Source organism: Aegilops tauschii, chromosome 4 (assembly GCF_002575655.3).
Source record: "Aegilops tauschii subsp. strangulata cultivar AL8/78 chromosome 4, Aet v6.0, whole genome shotgun sequence".
NCBI lineage: Eukaryota > Viridiplantae > Streptophyta > Magnoliopsida > Poales > Poaceae > Aegilops > Aegilops tauschii.
The window spans coordinates 160,418,484-160,442,465 of NC_053038.3; the positions used below are offsets into that span (position 1 = coordinate 160,418,484).

Genomic DNA, 23,982 nt, shown 5'->3' on the forward strand with positions numbered 1-23,982 from the left:
CGCAACCAGATGCTGGAGTCCATGAGCTAGAGATCCCGAGGATGATTCTACATGGAGTTCGGCTTCGAGGAGTAGTTAGGAGGTCCCAGGCAGGAGGCCTTGCCTCTTCGATCGTTGCTACTTTTGTGCTAGCCTTCTTAAGGCAAACTTGTTTAACTTATGTCTGTACTCAGATATTGTTGCTTCCGCTGACTCGTCTATGATCGAGCACTTGTATTCGAGCCCTCGAGGCCCCTGGCTTGTATTATGATGCTTGTATGACTTATTTATGTTGTAGAGTTGTGTTGTGATATCTTCCCGTGAGTCCCTGATCTTGATCGTACACATTTGTGTGCATGATTAGTGTACGGTCAAATCGGGGGCGTCACAGAGGGAGTACCTCATATGGATGATTCGAGTGCACTCGTTTGACCGTCATGCTGGCGTGCGACCCAGCACGGACGGGACACACCACTGACGAGACGGGACGACACAGTCATATTTTCAGTTTTTCTAGTTTTCCACGGCACGCTGGCGCGCTAAGCCGTGCCGGCTTATGCATTGAATTCCGATGACCGCGATGACCGTCGCGTTTCCCGCGACACGCTGGTTCGCCTACCTTCCGCCTATAATTAATGTTTCCCGGGCTTCTCCGGTGGCACCATCACCCTACTCGCCCTATCCTCATAAGCCCCCACCGGCCCGACGTCGCTCGCCACTTATCCTCGCTCTCGCCACGTCCGCCATGCCCCCGCCCGTCCGTGATAGGCGACGCCGGAGGCCGTCACCGCCGGAACTAGTGTTCGGTTTTTCACCGGAAGGCAGACGGAGGGAGGAGGCATTCTATCGGTCTTTAGATGGCAATGCGGAGTATGAGGAGTTGTTGGAGCGCGAACGCCTGGCAGAGGAGCAGCGTATCGCCGATTTGCGCCGCCAGCGGGACATGGAGCAGCAGCGCACCGACGCCATGAGTCGCGAGCAGAGCGCCCGCAACTGGGCCGACTACGTGGAGGCCGGCGCGGCAAATGGCCCTGGAGGCTGTCAGGCACACACGCGTTCGCAATGTCGAATTTTACTACAAGCTCGTCAAGTGGGTTTCCCGCTTAGAAGCCGAAGCTTCGGTGGACCACGTCGTCATGGAAAGGGCCAACGCGCACGAGCAATGCGCCCTACCGCACCTCTGGCAAGTTCGAGGCGAGTCGGAGGACGCCGGTGCCGGCGTTTAGCGTGTACCCCAGATGGCGGCCGGCATCATCTAATTAGCTAAGAGTAAGTTAGTACTTGTACATTACTAGAGTATTACTGGGAGTAGATAGTTAACTTGGCTATGATGGTTGTCAACATGGAAGTTCAGTACTCTATATCTGGATCAGACCTATTACTTTGCTCTGAATGTTGAACTTTCCGTTTGAACGTATGGAATGGGCTGTTATTTTTCTAAATGGGTTGTATTTGTCCGCCACGGGTTTAGAGGCTGGCATGTGGGCCTACCAGGTTGACGCGTACACAACAGGAGATGATTGTACGTGGAGAGGATGACAGCAGGTACCCACTAAGGTCATGGTAGTACGCAAGCAAGTGCGTCCTTATTTTAAGCCAATAAAAAAAGGCTCCTCCTAATGGATTTCTGACATCTGGGTCCCATGCCATTGTCAACGTAGTCAATAAACGAGAGAATTGCACAACGAGCGGCTGACACCAGGGACCCAGCAGCTTGCCCAATTATTTTTGTTTTGGATTAATTTGATAAATGCCACTCCAAATCTGGTGATTCCGAGAAATGCCACTGCAATTTCCAAACTTTCAAAAATGTCATTTCCAGTGGCATTTTTCGAAGTCTGGAATGGCGTTTTTCAAAGTTTGCAAAAATTGCAATGGCGTTTTTCAAAGTTTGCAAAAATTGCAGTAGCATTTTATGAATCGCCATAATTGGAGTGGCATGTATCTAATTTGTTTTTGAGACGGAAGCAGAGTGTCAACTGGGCTGTGCGGGGCACTCTGGCCTGTCTAGACAGCCTTTTCTGTTATGTTTACCACAAACCAGCCCAGTAGTTTTTTTTTCTTTCTGAAAATGGCTAGCCCAGTTTTTTGTGATTTGTCAAGTAAGTCGTTTTGCCAAGCCTGTTTGACTGCAAATCTTTCAAGACAAGGAGAGTTTCATTCGGCTCGCCGAGAAAATGCCTATCAGCAATGAGAAATGGGTTGTACATTTTTAAAACACATCAAACCGGCAATTAGTTTCAAATTCCTTTTTTTTATTTCGAGATTTTAAATTGCATTGATTTTTATGCGTGGACAATTTGTTGGATTTTATATTGATATACATTTATTTTCTAAATCAGTTTGAATGTGACTCGAAATTTTGGGATTAAAAACAGTTCGGACCACACTGAAATATGCAAGATTTCGTATAATTTTTTAACTGTGGCCATAATATGGACTGTAATGCTAAAAAAAATATGGGCTTCAAAAAACCTTAAGAATTAGCAAATGGACTGTAAATTATCAATAATGCTACACGTACAGGAGATTACGGGCGTTTTACAGGCTGACTAGGAGTCCGTCCGAGGTGGCTGCGAGGGTGCGAGCGCGCGCTGAACTGAAAAGGAAAAGATAAAATAAAAAATAAAAATCCCGGCGGTTTCCTTTCTCTCCGAAGCGACGACCGGCTCGCCCAGATCGGCCAAGCTATCTGCTCTAGTTCCCCTCATGGCTGTGTGGATGCGATCTCTTTCGACGCGTCAGGATGTGCTACCTTCAGGCGGCGAGGCGACTTCCTCCTCGTTGGATGCCCCATGGCTGCCTCCTCCGATGCGTCGAGGCGATCCCCTGCTTGTCGGCAGTGTCACGACCGGTTCCTCCAGAGCGACCAGGCGATCCCCTGCTCGTCGGCAGCGTGACGGCCGGCTCCTTCAGAGAGGCAAGGCGGCCTCGTCGTATAGACGCTGGAAGCGCCGTGGGCGAGCCCCGTGGAGCCCTGGGCGGCGTACAGGCTAGTCGTGCGGCGGCTGACGATGCTGGTCGACCTGCTCCTGAGCGTGCAGGGCAGCGTTGACGTTCTCATCCCCCCGCAGCTGGACCAGATGGACAAGCTAAAGTGCCAAACTGGTAGCTCTGAATTTTGCTTTAGTTTTGCTTCCTGCTAATCTGAATTTAGGGGAAGCTCTGAATTTTGTGCAAGGACTGAATTTTGTTATGTTTTGCAGGGAGAGGAATATACACTCCAGCAGCAGTGGTATTCTCTATGCAATCAAACAAGAAGCATTTTGTGTTGATTCACCGAATCAAAAGAGACCAAAATCAGACCACATATGATTGCAGATTATGCGTGTGTATGTGGAGAAGATGACTGGAGTGTGCAAGTTCCGTACAGAATTGCTCGCGTAGTTGGTGTTGATTGTAACGTGTACTTTTCATTATATGATTTTGTGTGGTTGTAAAATCCGACCTTATGAATAAGAGCAATATACAAGGTTGTTTATTTCTTGAAAAATTGATGGATTGTAAATCCTGTGTGACGTATAAGTTGTGATCATAATGTTCCAACTAGAATTATGAATAAGAAATCTGTCCTGATGGAAACATCCTTGTTCTATTGCAAATGTGTGAGACAAAAAACTCTCATTCATGAGAGTTAGCTAGCGGCAATGCGCACGTACACATATCCAAGGAAAATTGCAAACGTATAACAATCTCATAAAGCAAATCTGGTACTTTAGGGAATAATCCTGATGACAAAATATAAATTTGGTGCCCTGGTGTCTTTCAGCTATTACATTAAAGTTGCCAAGTGCATAGAAAGTACTGCATCCAACCACTTGAAATGACATAAATCTTGTCTAACTCTGATCCACCATATTGTTCCGCCCTCCAATTCCATCAAAGTGCAACTCAGCAGAACTGGGCACTACAGTCGATCCTTGCTGAACTTGAAACAACATACTTGTATATTCTCCTAGGATTGGAGACATAACCATTGTCGATAAACCTCCAAATGATACCGTAGTCGATTCTTAGGGTACATTTATGTTGCCAGCGTTAATGCCCAAGTCAAATGATTCCTGTCCAAAGAAGGTGATAAAATGACATTGATGGTCAAGTGTTTACTAGAAATAAAAGGATGAGAAATAAAGATACCTGAACTGTGATAGTACAAGCCTGGCCATCCAAATAAACATCTTGTTGACTCTGTTTTAGATTGCAAGAAGTCAGTAAAATACATGAAAAAATATTGCTAAACAGCCGGGAGCAAGAATTAGATACCATATGTTCTATAGCATTTTGTTGTAGAATATCATCCTCTGAGGATTTTCTTTTTTTGCTGGACCTTTTATTTTTCAAATTCAAGGAGCGAGCCTGAAACAAATAAAATTTTACTGAGCACACAAGTGTGAATTTAGGTCTTCTTTTTCACAACTGAAAAACATAATATTCGAAATGATACCTCTTTTTCAGCTTCCTTCTTCTCCTTTATTGCAGCCTTTTTCTTCTCCATTTGTTCTTTTTTCTTCTTCTTTTCGTTTGCTTGGCGAATAAGCTTATCAACCTTAGATTCTTTTCTCACCGAAGGAGGGCGTCCAGCACATCTAACAGCTACTGGACTCAGTATAGTTTTACCTGTTGCCTTCCCATTGGAAGGTGAATCTTCCTGTGTACCAACCTTATCATTGTTATTTTCAGAACTTGAGTTGCTGTTGTACTTAATTTTCAAGGTGCGAAGATCTTCGATCAAGGAATTGTGTGCACCATCCGACATGGCACCTATCTCTGCAACTGGGTAGAAAGAATTGCACAAGCTATCAAAGCGTTTTACAACAGGAGTGTCTTCCATGCCGCCGTATGTGCATCTGATAAAGTTATGTTTTCTTTTCACATTTTTTTCCACCGAGCAAGGATGTATTGTGGAGGAACCTCCTTGATTTTCTTTTGAGTAAGCACACACAACACATGCCTACAGAGAATACCTCTGAACTCAAAGCGGCGACATGAACACTTAACTTAGAACTCTTCCTCATTGAAATATACATGGTACAGAATATCCTTTCTCCATCCTTTTTCTTTGTCAATTAGCACATCCTCGGTTATTTCATATGTTTCTATTGCCCCTTCTTTTTGTATAAACTTCCGATCACAATACATAATATCTGTTAGCTCTTCTTGAAATTCTTTGAACTTTGAATTTGTATAGATTGACTGAAATTGCTTCTCAATGTCAAAGCGTGTGATAGAAGGTATGGTTGAATTGAAAGAATTGAAATCAGCAATATTCTCCTTCTCAACTTTATCACGAAGAGCATTCTCATATTGGCTAACAAAATGCTTCAATGTAGTTTTTGCATTAATATATCCATCAAAGAAGGCATTCATACTCTCACTACGCTGTGTAGTAGACATACCTGCCCAAAAGGCATCTTTCACAAATGCTGGAACCCAACGGTGTCGATGGTTGTAAAGCCCTTTAAGCCATTCATTATCACCAAGATCATACTTCTCAATCATATGCATCCAAGCAACTTCAAACTCTGCAACTGTTAATGAATCATAGACCGCATTGCCAACAACAACCTTGTCGGTGTACAAAAAGAGGGGCGCACTTTTGTACCCCTCTACCTGTGCACGGGCAGTCGGAGCCGCGCCCACGGTCACACCAAGCAGAACAGGGGAGGTGAGCCAAGGTAAGACCGGAGCCCAAGATAATCAAAGCAACGCCAAGGCCAAGGCCACAAAGAGCAGAGGGACGAAGCAGGTTCCCCCGGCAAGACCCTTGCCGGGGCAGCTCGCCCCACACCAACAGAGCGAGCCACCCTTGAGCCCACGGTCTCCAACATCACGTTAGGCCAGGGCTCGGGAGGCACTTCCATGGTGGCATGCAGATCTTTGTGAAGACAAGGAACACTCAAGATCAGATGAGGATTAGAAGACAACGATCCTCGGCAAGATCCTTGCCGAGGAAGGCCACCAGACCCCCGGCAAGGCCCTTGCCGGGGACGACAGCGCGCCACGGCAAGACCCTTGCCGGGCCACACGGCAAGACCCTTGCCGGGCCACCCGGCAAGGCCCTCACCAAGGACGCCAGCGGGGCCACCGCCAGGCCCGTGCCAACCAAGCTTCCACCACCGTTCACATGCAGCTGCCAGCTCAACCAGCTGGGCGGGCACCTGCGTGGCAACATGCAGCTCCCAGGCCAACTCATCGAGCGCCTACGTGGCGGCATGTAGACCTTCGTGACGGCTCCACCACCGCGCCACCTCAGCTGCATGCCTGCCTACGTGGCACCGCATGCCTCACTAGCCAGGGCGCATGTCGAAGCGAGGAGGAGCGGCGACGGACGGGACGGGCCTCGCCCCCGTCCCCAGTAAAGTAAGGGGACACCTAAGCTACGCATTAAATGCGTCTTGTCCTGTAATACGAGCGATAAGCTCATAGCGCTGTGTGCCTTTCCACCTCCTGTGTGCCACTGTGGCAACCCCTTTTGGCTATAAAAGGAGGCCCATGGCATACTGGAGAAGGATTCGGCTCTTTCGAACCACGCACTCGACACAGCTAGTTCGAGAGCTCAAGAACTCTCTGAAATACACCCACCAAAGCAGGACTAGGGTTTTACGCATCCTCGCGGCCCGAACCTGGTAAACGATCCTTGTGCTGGTTACTAATCCTGCTCTTCTCGCAACCCCGCGCCCCGACAACCGTAGTAGGGATTCTTGTGATCCCATAGGTGCCATTTCCCCCGACATCTTTGGCGCGCCAGGTAGGGGGCGCGATTGTGAGAATCTGGTCTAGTAGCTAGCCTAGCAGTTCTTCGTCGCCATGGCTCCTAAGAAGAAGACGGCCACGGTGATCGGCTCGTGCCGGTGCGGACGAGCAGTGGACCGGTCGCGGACAGGACCCGGGCCGCGGTCCACGAGCACCAGCATAGCCCTGGCAGTCAGAGCCTGGTGAGCGGCGTCGTTCGCGCGCCAGACGACCGGCCGCACGTCGCCAGATCCAAAGACGGAGCTGGGCCCCCCGTAGGCGGCGCGGGGCCCTCCAGGGGTGTCGTTGTGCCACCTCCGAGCGGCGTAGTGACCTCCAAGACGCCCACACCGGCGACCACTGCGCGCTCTTCCCATGGTGTGCGCGCCGAGCACCGTCACCACGCTGGTGACCCTGGGCACCGCCGTGGGAAGAGCCCTGTGCGTCATCCGCGAGATGAAGGGGTTCAGCATGCCCGCCGCAGTGCTGGCGAAAATGGCACGCAGCCGTTGGGTCGTAACGGAGCTCCTTCTAACGTAGTTAGAAATCGAAGCGAGCCGCGATCCACGCAGTTGTCGCTGCCGCCCACGCCAGCAGAAGCTTTGGCGCGTGCGCAGCTGCTCCTCGACTTCCCTCCTGCTGTAGAGAAGCTCGACGAGTGGAGGGCCACCATCCGGAGCCTCGTCGCCATCGCCAACAAAGAGGATCCGCGGCCGGCGGGGCCCTCGGGCCGGCACTCCACCGAGCCACCACATGCTGGCACTGGGAGGACCAGGGGAGCTGCGGCCACGGTACACTCTCCCCCTCCTCGCCAGCCGTCGCGGGCGTTGGCCCGTCGTGACGACGCTTGTGATAATATCTCCATAGCTTCGTCCGACCCGCGGACCCTCCGCGACCAGCGCCAGGTTCTTCGGGAACGAGCTCACGAAGACGCTCGGACCACCGTCGAGCGCCGGCGCGAGACGCGCCGCCAGTCGGACAAGCGGGCGGGACCCGCTATGGACCACCCAGCACCGGGGGGCTCCGGCGGCCTACCTTACGAGGTGGGCTGCCCGGCCTTCACCCGTGAGCTGCGGCAGTTCCAGTGGCTGTCCCACCGCACGTTCAAGCCCGACGTCGGCGAGAAGTACACTGGCAAGACCCATCCGTCCGAGTTCCTCAGCATCTACACCATCGCGATGCAGGCTGCTGGAGCTCGCGACGACAAGGTGCTTGCCAACTATTTCCCGCTGGCGCTAAAGCCCAATGTTATGTCTTGGTTGATGCACTTGCCGGTGGATTCCATTTCTTCTTGGTCGGATCTGTGCCATGAGTTCGTTGGCGCCTTCACATGAGGCCACCAAGCTCATGGCCAGGCCAGTGATCTGCATATCATTCCCCAGAAGGAAGGGGAAACCCTGCGCAAGTACATCCAGAGATTCAGCCGGGTGCAGTACAACATCCCCGACGTTCATCCCGCCGCTGTGATCAGCACGTTCCACTAGAACATGCGCAACCGCAAGATGCGCGAAGAGCTGGCGATGACCAAGGTTAAGGATGTGGCCGAGCTCTACGTTCTGGCCGATAGGTGCGCCCGGGCTGAAGAGGGAAGGAAGTACCCTGGCGAAGACGCCGGTGCGGAAACCGACTCTACCGACGAAGACGCCGCCACCCCGACGAAGAAGGGCCGGCGTCGCAACAGGAAACGCAAAGGCAAGTCCGTGCTTGCCGTTGAAGGATCTGACGACACCGGCGCCGACAAGAAGGTCAAGGCAGACGCCCCCGGCAAGGAGATTGCCGGGTGCTCCGCCTGCCGGGCCTTGGCGGCTACCGACAAGCCAGGAAGCTCCGGCAAGCAATACTGCAAGATCCACCGCACCAAGGGCCACGACCTCCAGAACTGCCGACAAGTCGAGCTGCTTGCTGAGAAGCAAAAAGCTGAGTACGAGAGGCGGGACAAGGAGAAGGACCAGGACGGTGCTGAGGGATCCGGCAAGAAGCGTGGTGGCCAAGGAAGCCGCCCCGGCAAGGACAACCAGCAAGAGAGGCCCGCCCGGGGCCGTGACAAGAAACAAGAAGACGATGATCACGACGAGGACGACGAGTCCGGTGAGCAAGGGTTCCAGAAGGCTATGGAGGCCATGTGCGTCGATGGCGGCGCCTCGCTGCATACTTCTCACCGCCAGCTCAAGCAGTGGGCGCGTGAGATTACAGCAGCGGAGCCGTCGTTCGACGCTCAGAAGCCGCTGAAGTGGTCCAGCACGCCCCTCATCTTTGACGCCGAGGACCACCCTGACCGCACAACCGCGGTCGGGCGTTTGCCATTGTTGGTCTCACCAACGATACGCAACCTCAGGGTGAACAAGATGTTGGTTGACGGCGGGGCCGGCCTGAACCTGATCTCGCCTGTCGTGATCAAAAGATTGCAAATCCCTGATGGAGACCTCGAGGAAACGGGCACGTTTCAAGGGGTCAATCCGGGGAGGAGCCAGCCGAAGGGGAAGGTCACACTGCCCGTGACGTTTGGAGGGAGTTGAACTACAGAACGGAGAGGATCACCTGTCGGGACCCCGATTCCAAGTCACACCGATCTAGCCCGTAACACCTCATATCACTTTGCGGCCTCACGCACGGTACTCCCACGGGTGTCGCCTTACCATGGCCCGGGACCGTTTGCGCCTTTTGGCTCACGTATATGACAATGTCGCTAGCATCCATATGACATAGAACCCGGGCCGACATGGCTAGTCGTGAACCCAGAACGGCACTAACGTATGGGGACAGGCATACATGAATCAACATCGAACGTGTCGGTCAGCAGCGTGCGAATCCGGGCTGTAGCACTGGGCTAACAGGACTCCGGGAACCCGGGCTGTAGCAGGCTAGGCAGGACTCCGGATGTCACCGCGTGACATTTCCCCGAAGGGACAGACACAGGAACGATATGAAACACATGCCGGCCAGTCAAGTGTCCAGAGCAGTAGTGCTGGGCTAGCAGGACTCCGGTGAACCGGGCTGTAGCGGACTACTATGGCTCAAGGAGGCACTAGACTACATTTCCCCATAAGAGAGGCTGCTAAGGATAGACAACTAGATTGTCGGATCCCACACATACCAAGCATTTCAATCATACACACAATATGCTTGATATGTGCAAATACAACATGGCATCACAACAAGACTCTACGACTCAGAGTATTTATTCATTAGGCTCCGAAGAGCCAGATATTACAAACATGGGTCTCATGACCCAACATTCAGAGCATACAAGTCAAAGCACATGCGGAAGCTTAACATGTCTGAGTACAAACATCTACAAAAGAAAAAGGCTGTGAAGCCTGACTATCTCCCAGATCCTGCCGAGGGCACAAGATCGTAGCTGAGGTATCAAGCTAAACGTCGAAGTCCACACGGAACTACTAGCGAGACTGACGTCTCTCTGCAAAACATAAAATAGGCAAACGTGAGTACAAATGTACCCAGCAAGACTTACATCAGAACTATCTACATATGCATCGGTATCAACAAAGGGGGGTGGTGGAGTTTAACTGCAGCAAGCCAGCTTTGACTCGGTGGCTATCCTGAACTACGACTGCAAGCAACTCTTTTGAGGTGGCGCACACGAGTCCACATATTCGCCATCTCAATACACCACTATGGATTCGCTCCCGTCTCCCTACGAGAACGCCATCCATAGCACTCACGCTTATCTTGCGCATTTTAGAGTATCCATTTTCACTTGTCTATGAACTGTTATAGGCAACCCAGAAGTCCTTTACCGCGGACACGGCTATTCGAATAGATCATATTAACCCTGCAGGGGTGTACTTCGTCACACACGCTCTCGCCACTTACCACCATGTACACGTCGTGTACCTCGGCAACCTTCAAGCGGAAGCCTGGCGAGGGAGTCGGCCACGACCTGACTAACCACACAAGTCTCTAGTCCAGGTTTATCGCCTATTCGGGTTCCATCCGCAAGGAGATCCGGCCGGGGTGTCGCTCACGGCCCCAAACGATGTGTGCAGGGTTCCCGAGCCCACCATCCGGGTGCCACTCGGTACACCAGGCCACGTGTGCCTAGTCTGTCCCAAGCCCACCTGTACCGGGTGCCACTTGGTAGACTACTAACACTACCTACAAACACCAGAAACTAGTTGCAACTCCTGGACAGAGATCAGGTTGATTAATAAGTCGAGAGGGGCACTTAAGCATTCCAATGCGTGGTAGTAACTGTTCATGGATCACAAACACAGAACTCAGTTCCCGAGGACGGTTTCAATGAGACAACCCACCATGTACTCCTACATGGCCTCTCACAGCTACCTTTACCAAATCGTGTTCACACACTTAGCTCTCAACAGTAGGACATGTTCACTAAATCCCAATTCATTCCCGATGAATCAGACCTGACTCAACTCTAAGCAATAGCAGGCATGACAAACAAGCATGAATGAGTAGGCACATCAGGGCTCAAACAACTCCTACTCATGCTAGTGGGTTTCATCTATTTACTGTGGCAATGACAGGTCATGCAGAGGATAAAGGGGTTCAGCTACCGCAGCAAGTAACAGATGAATCGTTGTTGTCCTAATGCAGTAAAAGAGAGCAGGAGCGAGAGAGTGGGATTGTATCGGAATGAGCAAGGGGGTTTTGCTTGCCTGGCACTTCTGAAGATAGCATTGAGTCTTCATTAGTGTCAACGATCACAACGCCGGAACATCGTCTACCGAGAGGGGACAAATACCGGCAACAGAGAGGAAACACATTCAATGCAATGCAACAATATGATGCATGAATGTGACATGGCAATATGCTGTGAATTGAGCTAATGCAGCTAGCAACATGTTAAATGGAGTTGGTTTGAACCCTAGGTTCAATTCAAACTCCATATGTGAGGGTTTAAATGCCATTTATATGATTTGGCCTAAACAGCAGCCATAAGTTGTTCTAGCATGCATGAAAATGGTACAGATGGATAGATTGGATTTTTCTGATCATTTTTCATATATAACTTGTTTGATTTGGAGCTACGGTTGAATTTCTATGAATTTTAGAAGTTTGCACTATTTTCTGGAATTTCCTGAATTATTTTAAATCCAGAAAAGGATTAATTGCGTCAGCACTGCGTCATGCCTGTGTCAGCAGTCAACTGGGTTGACCCAGGTCAAACCTGACGTGTGGGGGCCACACGTCAGCGACACAGGGCTAATCCCGGTCAAACCCAGCGCTGACTGAGGTTTGACCAGGCCTGGGGCCCACTGTCAGTGGTTGTGGGCGGTTTAAGCAGCGGGGTTAGCGCCTAATGACGGTGCCACGTCATCGGTCACCGGAGCCTTGCCGGCGGCGACCAAAACGACGGCGGCTCGGCTCGGGTTTGAGCTACGGGGGGTGGTTTGGTGAGCTAAGGGCACCGGGGAGTAGCTCTTGCTCGTCCGCATCCAAAGGACCGGACGGGAGGCAGCGGGGTGGCCGGGAGCAGCGCCGGCGGCGAGCAAGGCGGCGGCCGGAGTTCGGACGGGGCTGGGTTCGGCGCTACGGTGCACGGGAGGAGGAGCTGGTGGTGTCTACGGGCTCCTGGTGCTGCGTTGAGCACAGCGGTGAGCTTGGCTTCGAGCCACTGTGGCTCTAGCCACGTCGGCGACGAGGCACGGCGGCGGCGAGCTTCGGCCGCGGTGGTTAGTGGGGCTAGAGGAAGAAATCGACGGCGGGGAGAGAGGGGTTGGGGTGAGGGGCTCACGGCGGTTGCAGCGGTGGCCTCTTCGAGCTCGGGGAAGGCCGGACGGCGACGAGTCAACGATGGGGATCCGCGGCGGCCGACGATGAAGAAGAGGTCGGGAACGGCGTTTTGAGGCATCTGGCGTCGAGTGGGTCGACGGGGAGGATGAGGGCGTCGAGGCGGAGGCCATGGACACGTCGGCGAGGCGAGGGAGGGCCTGAGGCCATGGCTACGGCGACAGCGAGCTCGCGGCTGTCTCGGCCATGGTGGAGAGGGCGAAAGGAAGGCGAGGGGGAGAATGGTGGGGCGGTCAGAGCGATCCAGACGGCTCTGGCGGGTCTGTCCGCGGCGCCACGCAAGCTAGCAGGCAGGAGGTGGCACAGGCGCGTGTGTGCGCACGGCGAGCACGCGCTCGGCGTCCTTCTGGCGCGGTGGAGACGACGACTGGCGTCGGCCAGCTGGTTTGGGCCGTGCTGGGCCAGGCCAGGTAAGCGCCGGGTGAGTTTGCTCTCTCTCTCTCTTTTATTTCTGTTTCTGTTTTTCTATTTTGTTATTTTGTTCTGGGCTTTATTAAAAATGCCAGGGCATTTCCAAAAATCATGAAACTAATCAGGGCTACTGTTTAGAATACATCCAACAGTAAACATTTTAGTTTATGATTATTTGAGCATTTAAAATATTTAATAGCATTTAAATGCCCGAATGCAAATACTGTATGATTTAATTCAGAGTCCAAATATGTCATGGAAAAATGTGCAGCACCTCTGGTTATTGTTTCCAACATTTTCCAGAAATGATGAACATTTTTGAAAGCCATTTGGAAACACTGAGAATATTTTAGTTGAGCCTAGTGAATTCCTTTGATGCTAGGGTTTATGCAATCCCCATTTCAATTTTCTGCAAAATTCAAACATGATGCACACCTGAAGCTAGCCTAGTGCAATACGAGAAGCTAGGGATGTGACATCACCTTCGACGTGGCCGAGATCCCCTTGCCCTACAACGGGATCCTCGGCCGCCCGGCACTAGCAGAGTTCATGGCAGCATCACACTACGCCTACAACATGCTAAAGATGCCCGGGCCGTTGACCATCATCTCCCTCCCCTCCGACAAGAAGGATGCGCTGATCTGCGCTGATCTGCGCCGACCAACTCTACCGGGAAGCAGTTGCAGCAGCTGCTGTCAAGGCGCCTGCTCCCGCCGCTGAAGGCCCGGGAGGGAAGAAGAAGGCCGACAAGACCTCTCGCACCCACTCCTGCAAGCGCACCTCCTCGGAGTGTTGTGCTCCCGTCGAGGACGTGCTAGAGAGCTCTACCGACAAGAGCAAGAAATCCAGAGCTGAGCCGCCGCAGACCAAGAGGGTGTCCGCCGGGGAGGATGGCACGGGAGGGGCCTTCACCATAGGCTCCACCCTCGACAGCAAATAGGAAGGCGCGCTCGTCACCTTCCTGCGGGCGAATGTCGACGTGTTTGCGTGGCAAGCATCCGAGATCCCCGGTGTTCCCAGGGAGGTGATCGAGCACCACCTAGCTGTCTGCCCTCATGCCCGGCCCGTCAAGCAGAAGGTCAGAAAGCAGGCTCTGGAGAGGCGGGAGTTCATCACAGAGTAGATCAGGAAGTTGGAAGCGGCAGGTTTGGTGAGAGGAGTGCTCCACCCGACGTGGTTGGCCAATCCGGTAGTGGTGGGCAAGGCGAATGGGAAGTGGAGGCTGTGTATTGATTACACAGATATCAATAAAGCTTGTTCCAAGGACCCCTTCCCGTTGCCGCGCATCGACCAGATTGTTGACTCCATGGCCGGGTGTGATCTGTTATCATTCCTCGACGCCTACTCGGGCTACCACCAAATCTTCATGACAAGAGAGGATGAAGAAAAGACTGTTGGGGAACGTAGTAATTTCAAAAAAATTCCTACGCACACGCAAGATCATCGTGATGTATAGCAACGAGAGGGGAGAGTGTTGTCCACGTACCCTCGTAGACCGAAAGCGGAAGCGTTTAACACAATGCGGTTGATGTAGTCGTACGTCTTCACGATCCGACCGATCAAGTACCGAACGCACGGCACCTCCGAGTTCAGCACACGTTCAGCTCGATGACGTCCCTCGAACTCCGATCCAGCCGAGTGTTGAGGGAGAGTTTCGTCAGCACGACGGCGTGGTGACAATGATGATGTTCTACCGACGCAGGGCTTCGCCTAAGCACCGCTACGATATTATCGAGGTGTAATATGGTGGAGGGGGGCACCGCACACGGCTAAGAGATCAATGATCAATTGTGTGTATAGAGGTGCCCCCCTGCCCCCGTATATAAAGGAGCAAGGGGGGGTTCGGCCGGCCAAGGGGAGAGGCGCGCCAGGAGGAGTCCTACTCCTACCGGGAGTAGGACTCCCCCCTTTTCCATGTTGGACTAGGAGAGAGAGGGGGAAGAGGTGGAGGGGAGGAAGGAAAGGGGGGGCGCCGCCCCCCTCTCCTTGTCCTATTCGGACTGGGGGGGAGGGGTGTGCGGCCCTGCCCTGGCCTCCTCTCCTCTCTTCCACCTAGGCCCATTAAGTTACCGGGGGGTTCCGGTAACCTCCCGGTACTCCGGAAAAATCCCGATTTCACCCGGAACACTTCCGATATCCAAACATAGGCTTCCAATATATCAATCTTTATGTCTCGACCATTTCGAGACTCCTCGTTATGTCCGTGATCACATCCGGGACTCCGAACAACCTTAGGTACATCAAAACATATAAACTCATAATATAACTGTCATCGTAACGTTAAGCGTGCGGACCCTACGGGTTCGAGAACTATGTAGACATGACCGAGACACCTCTCCGGTCAATAACCAATAGCGGAACCTGGATGCTCATATTGGTTCCCACATATTCTACGAAGATCTTTATCGGTCAGACCACATAACAACATACGTTATTCCCTTTGTCATCGGTATGTTACTTGCCCGAGATTCGATCGTCGGTATCTCGATACCTAGTTCAATCTCGTTACCGGCAAGTCTCTTTACTCGTTCCGTAATACATCATCCCGCAACTAACTCATTAGTCACAATGCTTGCAAGGCTTATAGTGATGTGTATTACTGAGTGGGCCCAGAGATACCTCTCCGACAATCGGAGTGACAAATCCTAATCTCGAAATATGCCAACCCAACAAATACCTTTGGAGACACCTGTAGAGCACCTTTATAATCACCCAGTTACGTTGTGATGTTTGGTAGCACACAAAGTGTTCCTCCGGTAAACGGGAGTTGCATAATCTCATAGTCATAGGAACATGTATAAGTCATGAAGAAAGCAATAGCAACATACTAAACGATCGAGTGCTAAGCTAACGGAATGGGTCAAGTCAATCACATCATTCTCCTAATGATGTGATCCCGTTAATCAAATGACAACTCATGTCTATGGCTAGGAAACATAACCATCTTTGATCAACGAGCTAGTCAAGTAGAGGCATACTAGTGACACTCTGTTTGTCTATGTATTCACACAAGTATTATGTTTCCGGTTAATACAATTCTAGCATGAATAATAAACATTTATCATGATATAAGGAAATAAATAATAACTTTATTATTGCCTCTAGGGCATATTTCCTTCAAAGACAACATTCATCACCCCATGTGGTACGTATTGCTTTTTATGGATGCCTTTCGGGTTGAAGAGTGCTGGCTCGACGTTTGCAAGAGCAGTCCAAATTGGTTTTGAACCCCAACCCCATAGAAATATGGAGGCATATATGGATGACATAGTGGTCAAAACCAAGGATGGGCCAACTCTTGTGCAAGATCTGGAAGAGACATTTGACAACCTGCGCAAGATCAATCTCAAACTGAACCCTGAGAAATGTGTCTTCGGTGTTCCGTCCGGCAAGCTTCTCGGGTTCTTTGTGTCACAGCGCGGGATCGAGGCAAACCCGGACAAAATCAAGGCTATCGAGCAGATTGAGGCGCCCAAGCGGATCAAGGATGTGCGTCGGCTCACCGGCTGCGTCGCCGCCATGAGCCGATTCATCTCCAAGTCCGCCGAGCGCATCCTTCCTTTCTTCAAAATCTTGAAGAAGGCAGGCCCAATGGAGTGGACCCCAGAAGCCGAGGCAGCATTGCAGGATCTGAAGAAATACCTTTCCTCCACGCCAATACTGGTTGCGCCTAAACCACAAGAGCCGTTGCTGTTGTATCTAGCGGCGACGAATCAAGTGGTCAGTGCCGCACTGGTGGCGCAGAGAGAGGTTGATGAAGAGGCAGTGGCGGCGGCAGAACCGGTGGATGGAAAGCCAAAGACCCCCCCGGCAGGGCCTGGTGCCGGCAAGGCAGGGCTCCCGACAGGATCTGGCGCCACCGAGGCAGTGCTCGCGCAGTCAGGCGAGGTGGTGCGGAAGAAGAAGATGATGCAGCACCCGGTTTACTTTGTCAGCTCCCTCTTGCAGGGGGCTATGTCGAGGTATTCCGGTGTGCAAAAATTGCTCTTCGGCCTCCTTATGGCCTCGAGGAAGCTGCGTCATTACTTCCAAGCCCACGAGATCACTGTCGTCACCCGCCTCCCATTGCAGCGGATACTGCATAACCCAGATGCAACCGGAAGGATTGTGGAATGGGCCTTGGAGTTATCAAGTTTTGGTTTGAAGTTTGAAAGTACCTCGACAATCCAGAGCAGAGTCTTGGTGGAGTTCATTGCAGAATGGACCTCGACGCCCGACGAAGAAATCCAGGAGACCACTCTCCCCGGCAAGGAAACAGACCGCGGCTGGATCATGTACTTTGACGGGGCTTTCTCGCTGCAAGGCGCCGGTGCCGGTGTGCTGCTCGTTGCACCCACCGGAGAGCACCTCAAGTACGTGATCCAGATGCACTTCCCCAGGGAGATGTCCACCAACAACACTACTGAGTACGAGGGATTGCTCGCCGGTCTCAGGATCGCGGCAGACCTCGGAGTTAAGAAACTCATCGTCAGGGGTGACTCGCAGCTTGTTGTTAGGCAGGTCAACAAGAATTACCAGAGCCCATTGATGGAGGCCTACGTAGATGAGGTGAGGAAGCTGGAGGGACGCTTTGACGGTATCCAAGCGGAGCACGTCCCCCGAATGGAGAACGACATCGCCGACTACCTGTCAAAGCGTGCTGCATTCAAGCTACCTGTGGAACCAGGTACCTTTTTGCTCCAGTTAACTCAACCATCCGCCGAACCATCAACGGGGCAGAACAAGCGGAGGAAGTCAGGTCCCGGCAAGTACTTTCCTACCAAGCCCCCTGGGGCTGCCGGCAAGGGTGCTGCCGCGGACGCTGAGCCTGCCCAAGAGCAACTGGCTCCGGCAGGGCGTCAAGCCCTGGCCGTAGAGACAGCCGCTCCCATGGCGGAAGAGACGCCTTTGGTCCTTGCCGTCGGCCCCAGGCTCCGGCATGGGCGCAGCATACCGTCCAATTCCTCCAAACAGGGGAGCTTCCTGAGGAGTAGGAAGAAGCGGAGAAAGTAGCCCGTCGGTCCGCCCTGTACCAGTTCGTCGACGACGTCCTGTACAGAAGAAGGCCGAACGACGTGAAATTGAAGTGCATCCCCCGGGAAGAAGGACTGGAGCTGTTGGCAGAGATACATGGAGGCATATGTGGCTCCCACATAGGGTCGAGGGCCCTTGCCGGAAAGGCGTTCCGGCAAGGTTTCTTCTGGCCCACCGCCCTCCAGGATGCGATGGCACTAGTAACCAAGTGTGAAACGTGTCAGTTCCATTCAAAGAAGCTTCATCAACCAGCTCAAGCCCTTCAAACAATCCCTCTCTCCTGGCCATTGATAACTACTCCCTCCGTCCCATAATTGTGAAATGTGATGTGCTACAGTCATGTACATGCAAACAGATGAAAGATTAATAACTACTCCCTCCGTCCCATAATGTAAGACGTTTTTTGACACTAGTGTAGTGTCAAAAAACGTCTTACATTATGTGACGGAGGGAGTAATCATTTGTAGCTAACTTCAGGGCTTCATCAAGGCGGACAACTCAGGTACACGGTTTTGATCTACAGATGGATAAATCAAGTATATATGCTGCAATATCACCAGTCAGCCTATCCGAATCGTAACATCATGGCCTTCATTATATATAGGATTACCTGCTAATGCCGATGTGACGGAGCATGCGACGCCGACGGCTTGAAAAGATCGGCCGAGCAAGCAGCAATGTGCCCTTGGCGGCGCGAGACGGCCGTGGTCGTTCGAGGCGAACGCGATCGGCAAATCGAGCCGCTATTCTGTTTTTCCAGTAGCGTAAACAGCGGCACCTCCTCTTTTTCATTATTTCCTGCCTTTCTGTTTTTTTACTTTGCGTAAACAGCGGCACGTTCTTCTTTTTCCTTTATTTTCCCCAGCCCAGCCACGTCAGACGGACCCAGCCTGTAAGGCCTTCCACTATATAGGCCAAAAGAGATGCCAAATCTACTTTTACATTATTTGGCACCGGTGCCCTCCATAGCTCATACGGTGCCATAAAAAGTTTTCTGGGAACTGGAGCAAGTTCCTGCTCCGATGCCTCATTCGAGCATTGCGATAGAATATACTACCATCTGTACTTGCTGCTCCAATGCCTCATTTTTCTGAAGGTGGACGAGAGGAATTGGCGTGAAGGATTGACCAGAGGTTGGCTTGCTTTGATTTTTCTATGTACATATGGGTCCCATCTTTCTACGGGCTGCACCCGCACGGTGTGAGGCCGGTGCCAAAGAAATTTACCAGGGCATCGATGCCCAGTCTATATTTTAACATGCCCGGCACCGGCTACGTAGTGGAAGGCCTAAAACGCCCGTAATCTCCTGTACGTGTAGCATTATTGGTGCTACAGTCTTATTCCCTCCACGTATACCCCGTACCGTTCACCCGTCGTCACCTCCACCTCTGCACACCCGCAGTCTCTCACCGCATCTCCGGCGACCACCGACCACCCCCGGCCGCCGCTACTCCTTCCCTCTCCTGTGATGGCGCCGCGCGCCGGCGGTCAGACCTACGGCTTCCCGATGTACTGCGCCTCCTGGCTCCCACTCGCACACATCATCAAGCCCTCCCCATCCGCCGACGTCGTCGTGGATGCGGACGCGTCCCCGGCCCCGTCCTCCCCACCTCCGCGCCCCATGGTGGTCCTTGGTGGAGGCGGAGGCGAGGGCCGGAGCGGCGTGCCCAACGCGCTGGTCGTCGCCGCCCTCGACCCCGCCGCTGCAGGGGCGCCTCCAGCGCTCTCCCCCGAGCCCGTGAACGACCCGTGCCCCCTCGCTCTCTGATTTCACTAGATCCATACGGATCATGGGAGAGATTTACATGCTGATTTGTTGCTGTTGTTTTGATGATGGTGGGGTGCAGGTGTTTAGGCTGGGGACAGAGGAGCAGGTACCATACAGGATGGCCGTACACCCCCGCGGCGATGGCGTCCTCTGCGCCTTCCCCAACGGCTGCAGGTACTTGAGTCCTTGGACATGCGACACTGATGCTCGCTAGTGCATTCGTCTGTTGTGAATTTTGATTAGCTCAAAATCAACACAATGTGTGCGATCTTTAGTGTTACCCTGTGGGTTAATTGTTGTTAACCTGTGGTTCACATGGTATGTATGCTTAGAATACTTCGTTGAGTCCGGTACTCCGTTCGATCAGGGGTGTTGTGGATGTGGGGTTATATGCTGTAAATTCTGATTAATTCGACCATAATATAATTAACCTATCATATCACAATATAGTGTTAAAGACTTCTAGTAACATACAATGATGCCTCTTGACAACCCCATAATATGCTTGAACTGTTGGTGTAAGCACTGTGCTGATTTGTTAGTATAGCTTATTTCCTGATTGTAGCTAAAACTCGGGGGCACCAGTATCTCTTCCATCTTGTGATGTTAAGTTCATTTCAGTTGTTGGGCCCATCTCATTGGCCTTATCAACGAGCATAACTGGGCTTGTTGGGGTGTTACTGTAGATGAACTGGTGGTTAATTAAGTTTTAACTGCAAAACATACAACTTTATACTTCTTCAATCTTATTTTATTCTATAATAAATATGCCGTTTGTCTTTTTTTTCCTGACTGATTTAAGCACAATTTAAGTCAGCCCGATGGTTCAGCAATTCTGAATTCTTACCATGTGCCACTTGCATAGGTTGGTGCGGTGGGAATCACCAGAAGGAGATAATCCACATAGCCTAGTTTTGAGATCGGACCAGGAGGCTCTAGTGAAGCTAAACGATGTTGGTTTACAGTTGGCTGTGTCATTCAGTGGAGAGGGTTCAATACTTGCCACTGGTGGCGAGGTAAATGGAAGTATTGTGTTATGCATGTAATGGAGGTGGCCACGCTTGACTCTCCAAAGCATGACATGTGGTAGCTTTGGCAGATCTGATAGCTGTAGGTGTTAATAGAAACAGTTTCTTTTATATCTGGTGACTTTGCGCAGAAAGCAATGTACCATATGGTCATTGTGGACAACAATTTGCATATTGACCATCGCACACTAGGAACCTAAAAAGCATTTTACAGCATTCACAACCATAATTAGTGCGAGCCATAGGATTAGGCAACTGAACTGACACAGATTGTTTATGTGTAATACGGAAATGTTTGGCAACAACATAAAATTAGCGTCTCTGTAATAAGTGAACAAATGGTTGCAGTTAAGCATACGGATAAACCAACTTAAAGTTAAGTATTCTCATGATGCTCTTGTTTGTACATTCTAGTGCTGTACATTATTTAGCTTAAAATAAATTGTCTATTGCTTCGTTGTCTTCTGGAAATTCTTACAAGCAAAGCAACCATTCAATGTTTTTTTACCTTCTCATTTTATCTGAAGCTATTCTAGGGTTTTCTGTCATTCAGTAAAATTCCATTATAGTCACGCGCTTATGCTTTGAGGACTAGTCAATAAGTTATATGGTTGTGCTGTTTTTTTTTACCCTTTTCATGGCAGTTAAAATTGTCCATATATTATTTTAAGCATGTTAAGGCCTTGTACAATGCTAGGTGCTTAGGGAGATGCTTAGAAAAATAAACCAGGTTTTTCTGAAGCACCGGTGCCTATTTTCATCGGAGAGACGCCTAACTAAGCGTCTACCCTGTACAAATAAGGACCGGTGCTTAGAGAAAGCCTGGTTTATTTCTCTAAGCACCTTGCATTGTACAAGGCCTAAATAGATCTCTGTGTGCTGTATAGGATGGACATTTGAGGGTCTTCAAATGGCCTGGCATGGAAACCGTTATTGAAGAACCTGATGCTGAAACATCTGTTAAGGATCTTAGTTTCAGGTGAAATAGTGTCACTTTAACTTTCTCTTTCCAAATGGATATTTATTATTTGATACTGATGGGTTGCCTCTGTTTTGGGACATGCTTTAGTTCCGATGAGATGTTTCTAGTTGTGAACAGGAGCAGCGGCCCATCTAGAGTTTGGGATTTAAAGTCATCTGAAGCTGTGGCTAATCTGCCAAGAGAACAAGTGAGTGATTTTTTTGTTTGCCAATTTGCATTAGTTTATTTTCTTTGTTTAAAGTGCACTTCTGACTCATACATTTCCAGGGAGAAATATTTGGCTTCTGCCGATTTTCTACTAAGTCTGACAATAGTCAGATTCTCTTTGTTACAGCAATGCAAGGTGACATCATGATTTGAATTCACCCTGTTATGAATGAAATATTTTGAAGTTCTCTCTAAAAATGAACGGAGTTGCCTGGTAAACCTCAGACCTGACAGTTACAATACCCTGCTTCTTAGGTGATTACGGCAAAATAATATCTTGGAATACCACCTCATGGACAAGAATTGGATCAAAGAAAGTAACTCGTGATGCGATTTCAGCTTTTTCAGTCTCGCCTGATGGCACACTTCTAGCAATGTGAGCAAGGAACTATGAATTTCACATTAACATTACTGTTTTTTTTTCAAGTCTAATTTACTTGCCTTTGCATATCCAGTGGAACTATTGAGGGAAGCATCAGTGTTCTAGGTTCAAGAGACATGCGAGTGGTTCTAACAGTTAAAAAGGCGCATCTTGGCATTGTTACTACGTTAGCGTTTTCTCAAGATTCAAGGTCAGTACCTGTGCTCTTGTTCTGCTTTAGTTGATGAATTCCACAAATGTAATCTCTCATTGTTGTTGTTCTATCATATAACAGGGCCTTGCTGTCGACTTCCTTTGACTCAACTGCAAGGGTGACATCGACTGAATCACCCAAGAGCGATGGTATGTTGGTTGCAGATCTTGAGTTCTCGACTTATTATGTACTCCCTCTGTAAACTAATATAAGAGCATTTAGATCACTACTTTAGTGATCTAAACGCTCTTATATTAGTTTACAGAGGGAGTACTTGCCAATTTTGTGAGTATTCTGAAAATGGCTGCATGTTTTCTGACAGGTATAAGCCTCTGGTCCATGGTACTAGCTATTATACTCGGAATTTTGGTATATTACTATATGCAGCACAAAGAGAACTTTTAGCAATGTTGCCACAATGAAATTTTTGTTCAGCCTCTACTGCTACCTCACCGCTTACCTCTGTGATTATCTGATCTTGTACTGGAGATAAATGCTGTATCGTGTCGGAGCTAGAGCAATTTTTGTACTCCCTCCGTTCCTAAATATTTGTCTTTTTAGAGATTTCAAATGGACTATCACATACGGATGTATATAGACATATTTTAGAGTGTAGATTCACTCATTTTGCCCCGTATGTAGTCACTTGTTGAAATTTCTAGAAAGACAAATATTTAGGAACGGAGGGAGTACTTATTTAGGTGAAAGAAAAACTACTCAAAAACGTCCAGATCCTTTTTATCATGTCACGCTGGTAGGGTGCGTGAAGTGGTGATGGTGGTGTGTGGCGCTGGATGGTGATGGAGGAAGTGGTGGCGCTGGATGGTGGTGGAGGTGCCGGTAGCGCGCCGCCACGCCGGCCTGGCCACGGCGGTGGCCGGAGGTGGAGAAGGAAGTAAGAGGGAGAAGTTTTTTTTTTTTTTGACAAATGAGAGGGGAAGGGGTTATTGCCAGGCCTGAGGAAAATTAGGCTGCCGCTAGGGATTTTGATCCCCAATCTGATCTGCCACTTTTGCTCTTTGGCCCTTTTCCTTTTCTTCTTTCTTCACAAGAAGGTCCCTCTCTTCTTTAACTTGCCCCTCTGGTTACTTCTTTTCATCACACACAAGTCCATTTTTCCTTCTATTCTTGACACTTGACTAGTTCTCTTAGCTACTTAGTCCGGATCTTGAAGTTTATAATGCCTTTGCGCACTTTTCTGCAAAAGAAACAAATGACTAGTAAATGATTCTTTATATGATTATCATGCAAATATGCAACAGTTTAGAGCAAATATTGATGGTCAGATCACAATAAACCACATATTTGAGTGCCAAAAGATGTATATGAATTGTGCTTATCACAAGGCGACCACAGGGAGGAAGAGGGCGCTGCCGACGGAGAGCCACAGCGACACAACGGTGACGGGTGTCATGTCTCTACGCGAGAGCGAGGTGGTAGTTGGGAACGAGAGGGAAGCGATAGTGGAAGGAGTGGCGAAGCCAGAGCAATTTCGGAAAGTTGAAAAAATGC

General features: G+C 50.4%; 1 protein-coding gene, 1 long non-coding RNA gene and 1 pseudogene across 2 annotated transcripts; 2 read left to right on the top strand and 1 right to left on the bottom strand.

The window, feature by feature from the left end:
- Positions 1-1,933: 1,933 nt before the first annotated feature.
- Positions 1,934-3,472, top strand: LOC109778663 (uncharacterized). Its single transcript, XR_002236642.4, has 2 exons — positions 1,934-3,087; positions 3,186-3,472. It is a non-coding gene; the product is annotated as an uncharacterized lncRNA (long non-coding RNA).
- Positions 3,473-4,375: 903 nt separating this feature from the next.
- LOC141021725 (protein FAR-RED IMPAIRED RESPONSE 1-like) lies at positions 4,376-5,484 on the bottom strand (annotated as a pseudogene).
- Positions 5,485-19,187: 13,703 nt separating this feature from the next.
- On the top strand, positions 19,188-22,964 carry LOC109778665 (SEC12-like protein 2). The gene is made up of 10 exons (XM_020337223.4): positions 19,188-19,648; positions 19,758-19,852; positions 20,544-20,694; positions 21,594-21,685; positions 21,776-21,875; positions 21,956-22,031; positions 22,151-22,271; positions 22,351-22,467; positions 22,552-22,619; positions 22,793-22,964. The coding sequence occupies exons 1-10, from the start codon at positions 19,379-19,381 to the stop codon at positions 22,873-22,875; spliced, it is 1,173 nt and encodes a 390-aa protein (XP_020192812.1). The 5' UTR covers positions 19,188-19,378; the 3' UTR covers positions 22,876-22,964.
- Positions 22,965-23,982: the final 1,018 nt, after the last annotated feature.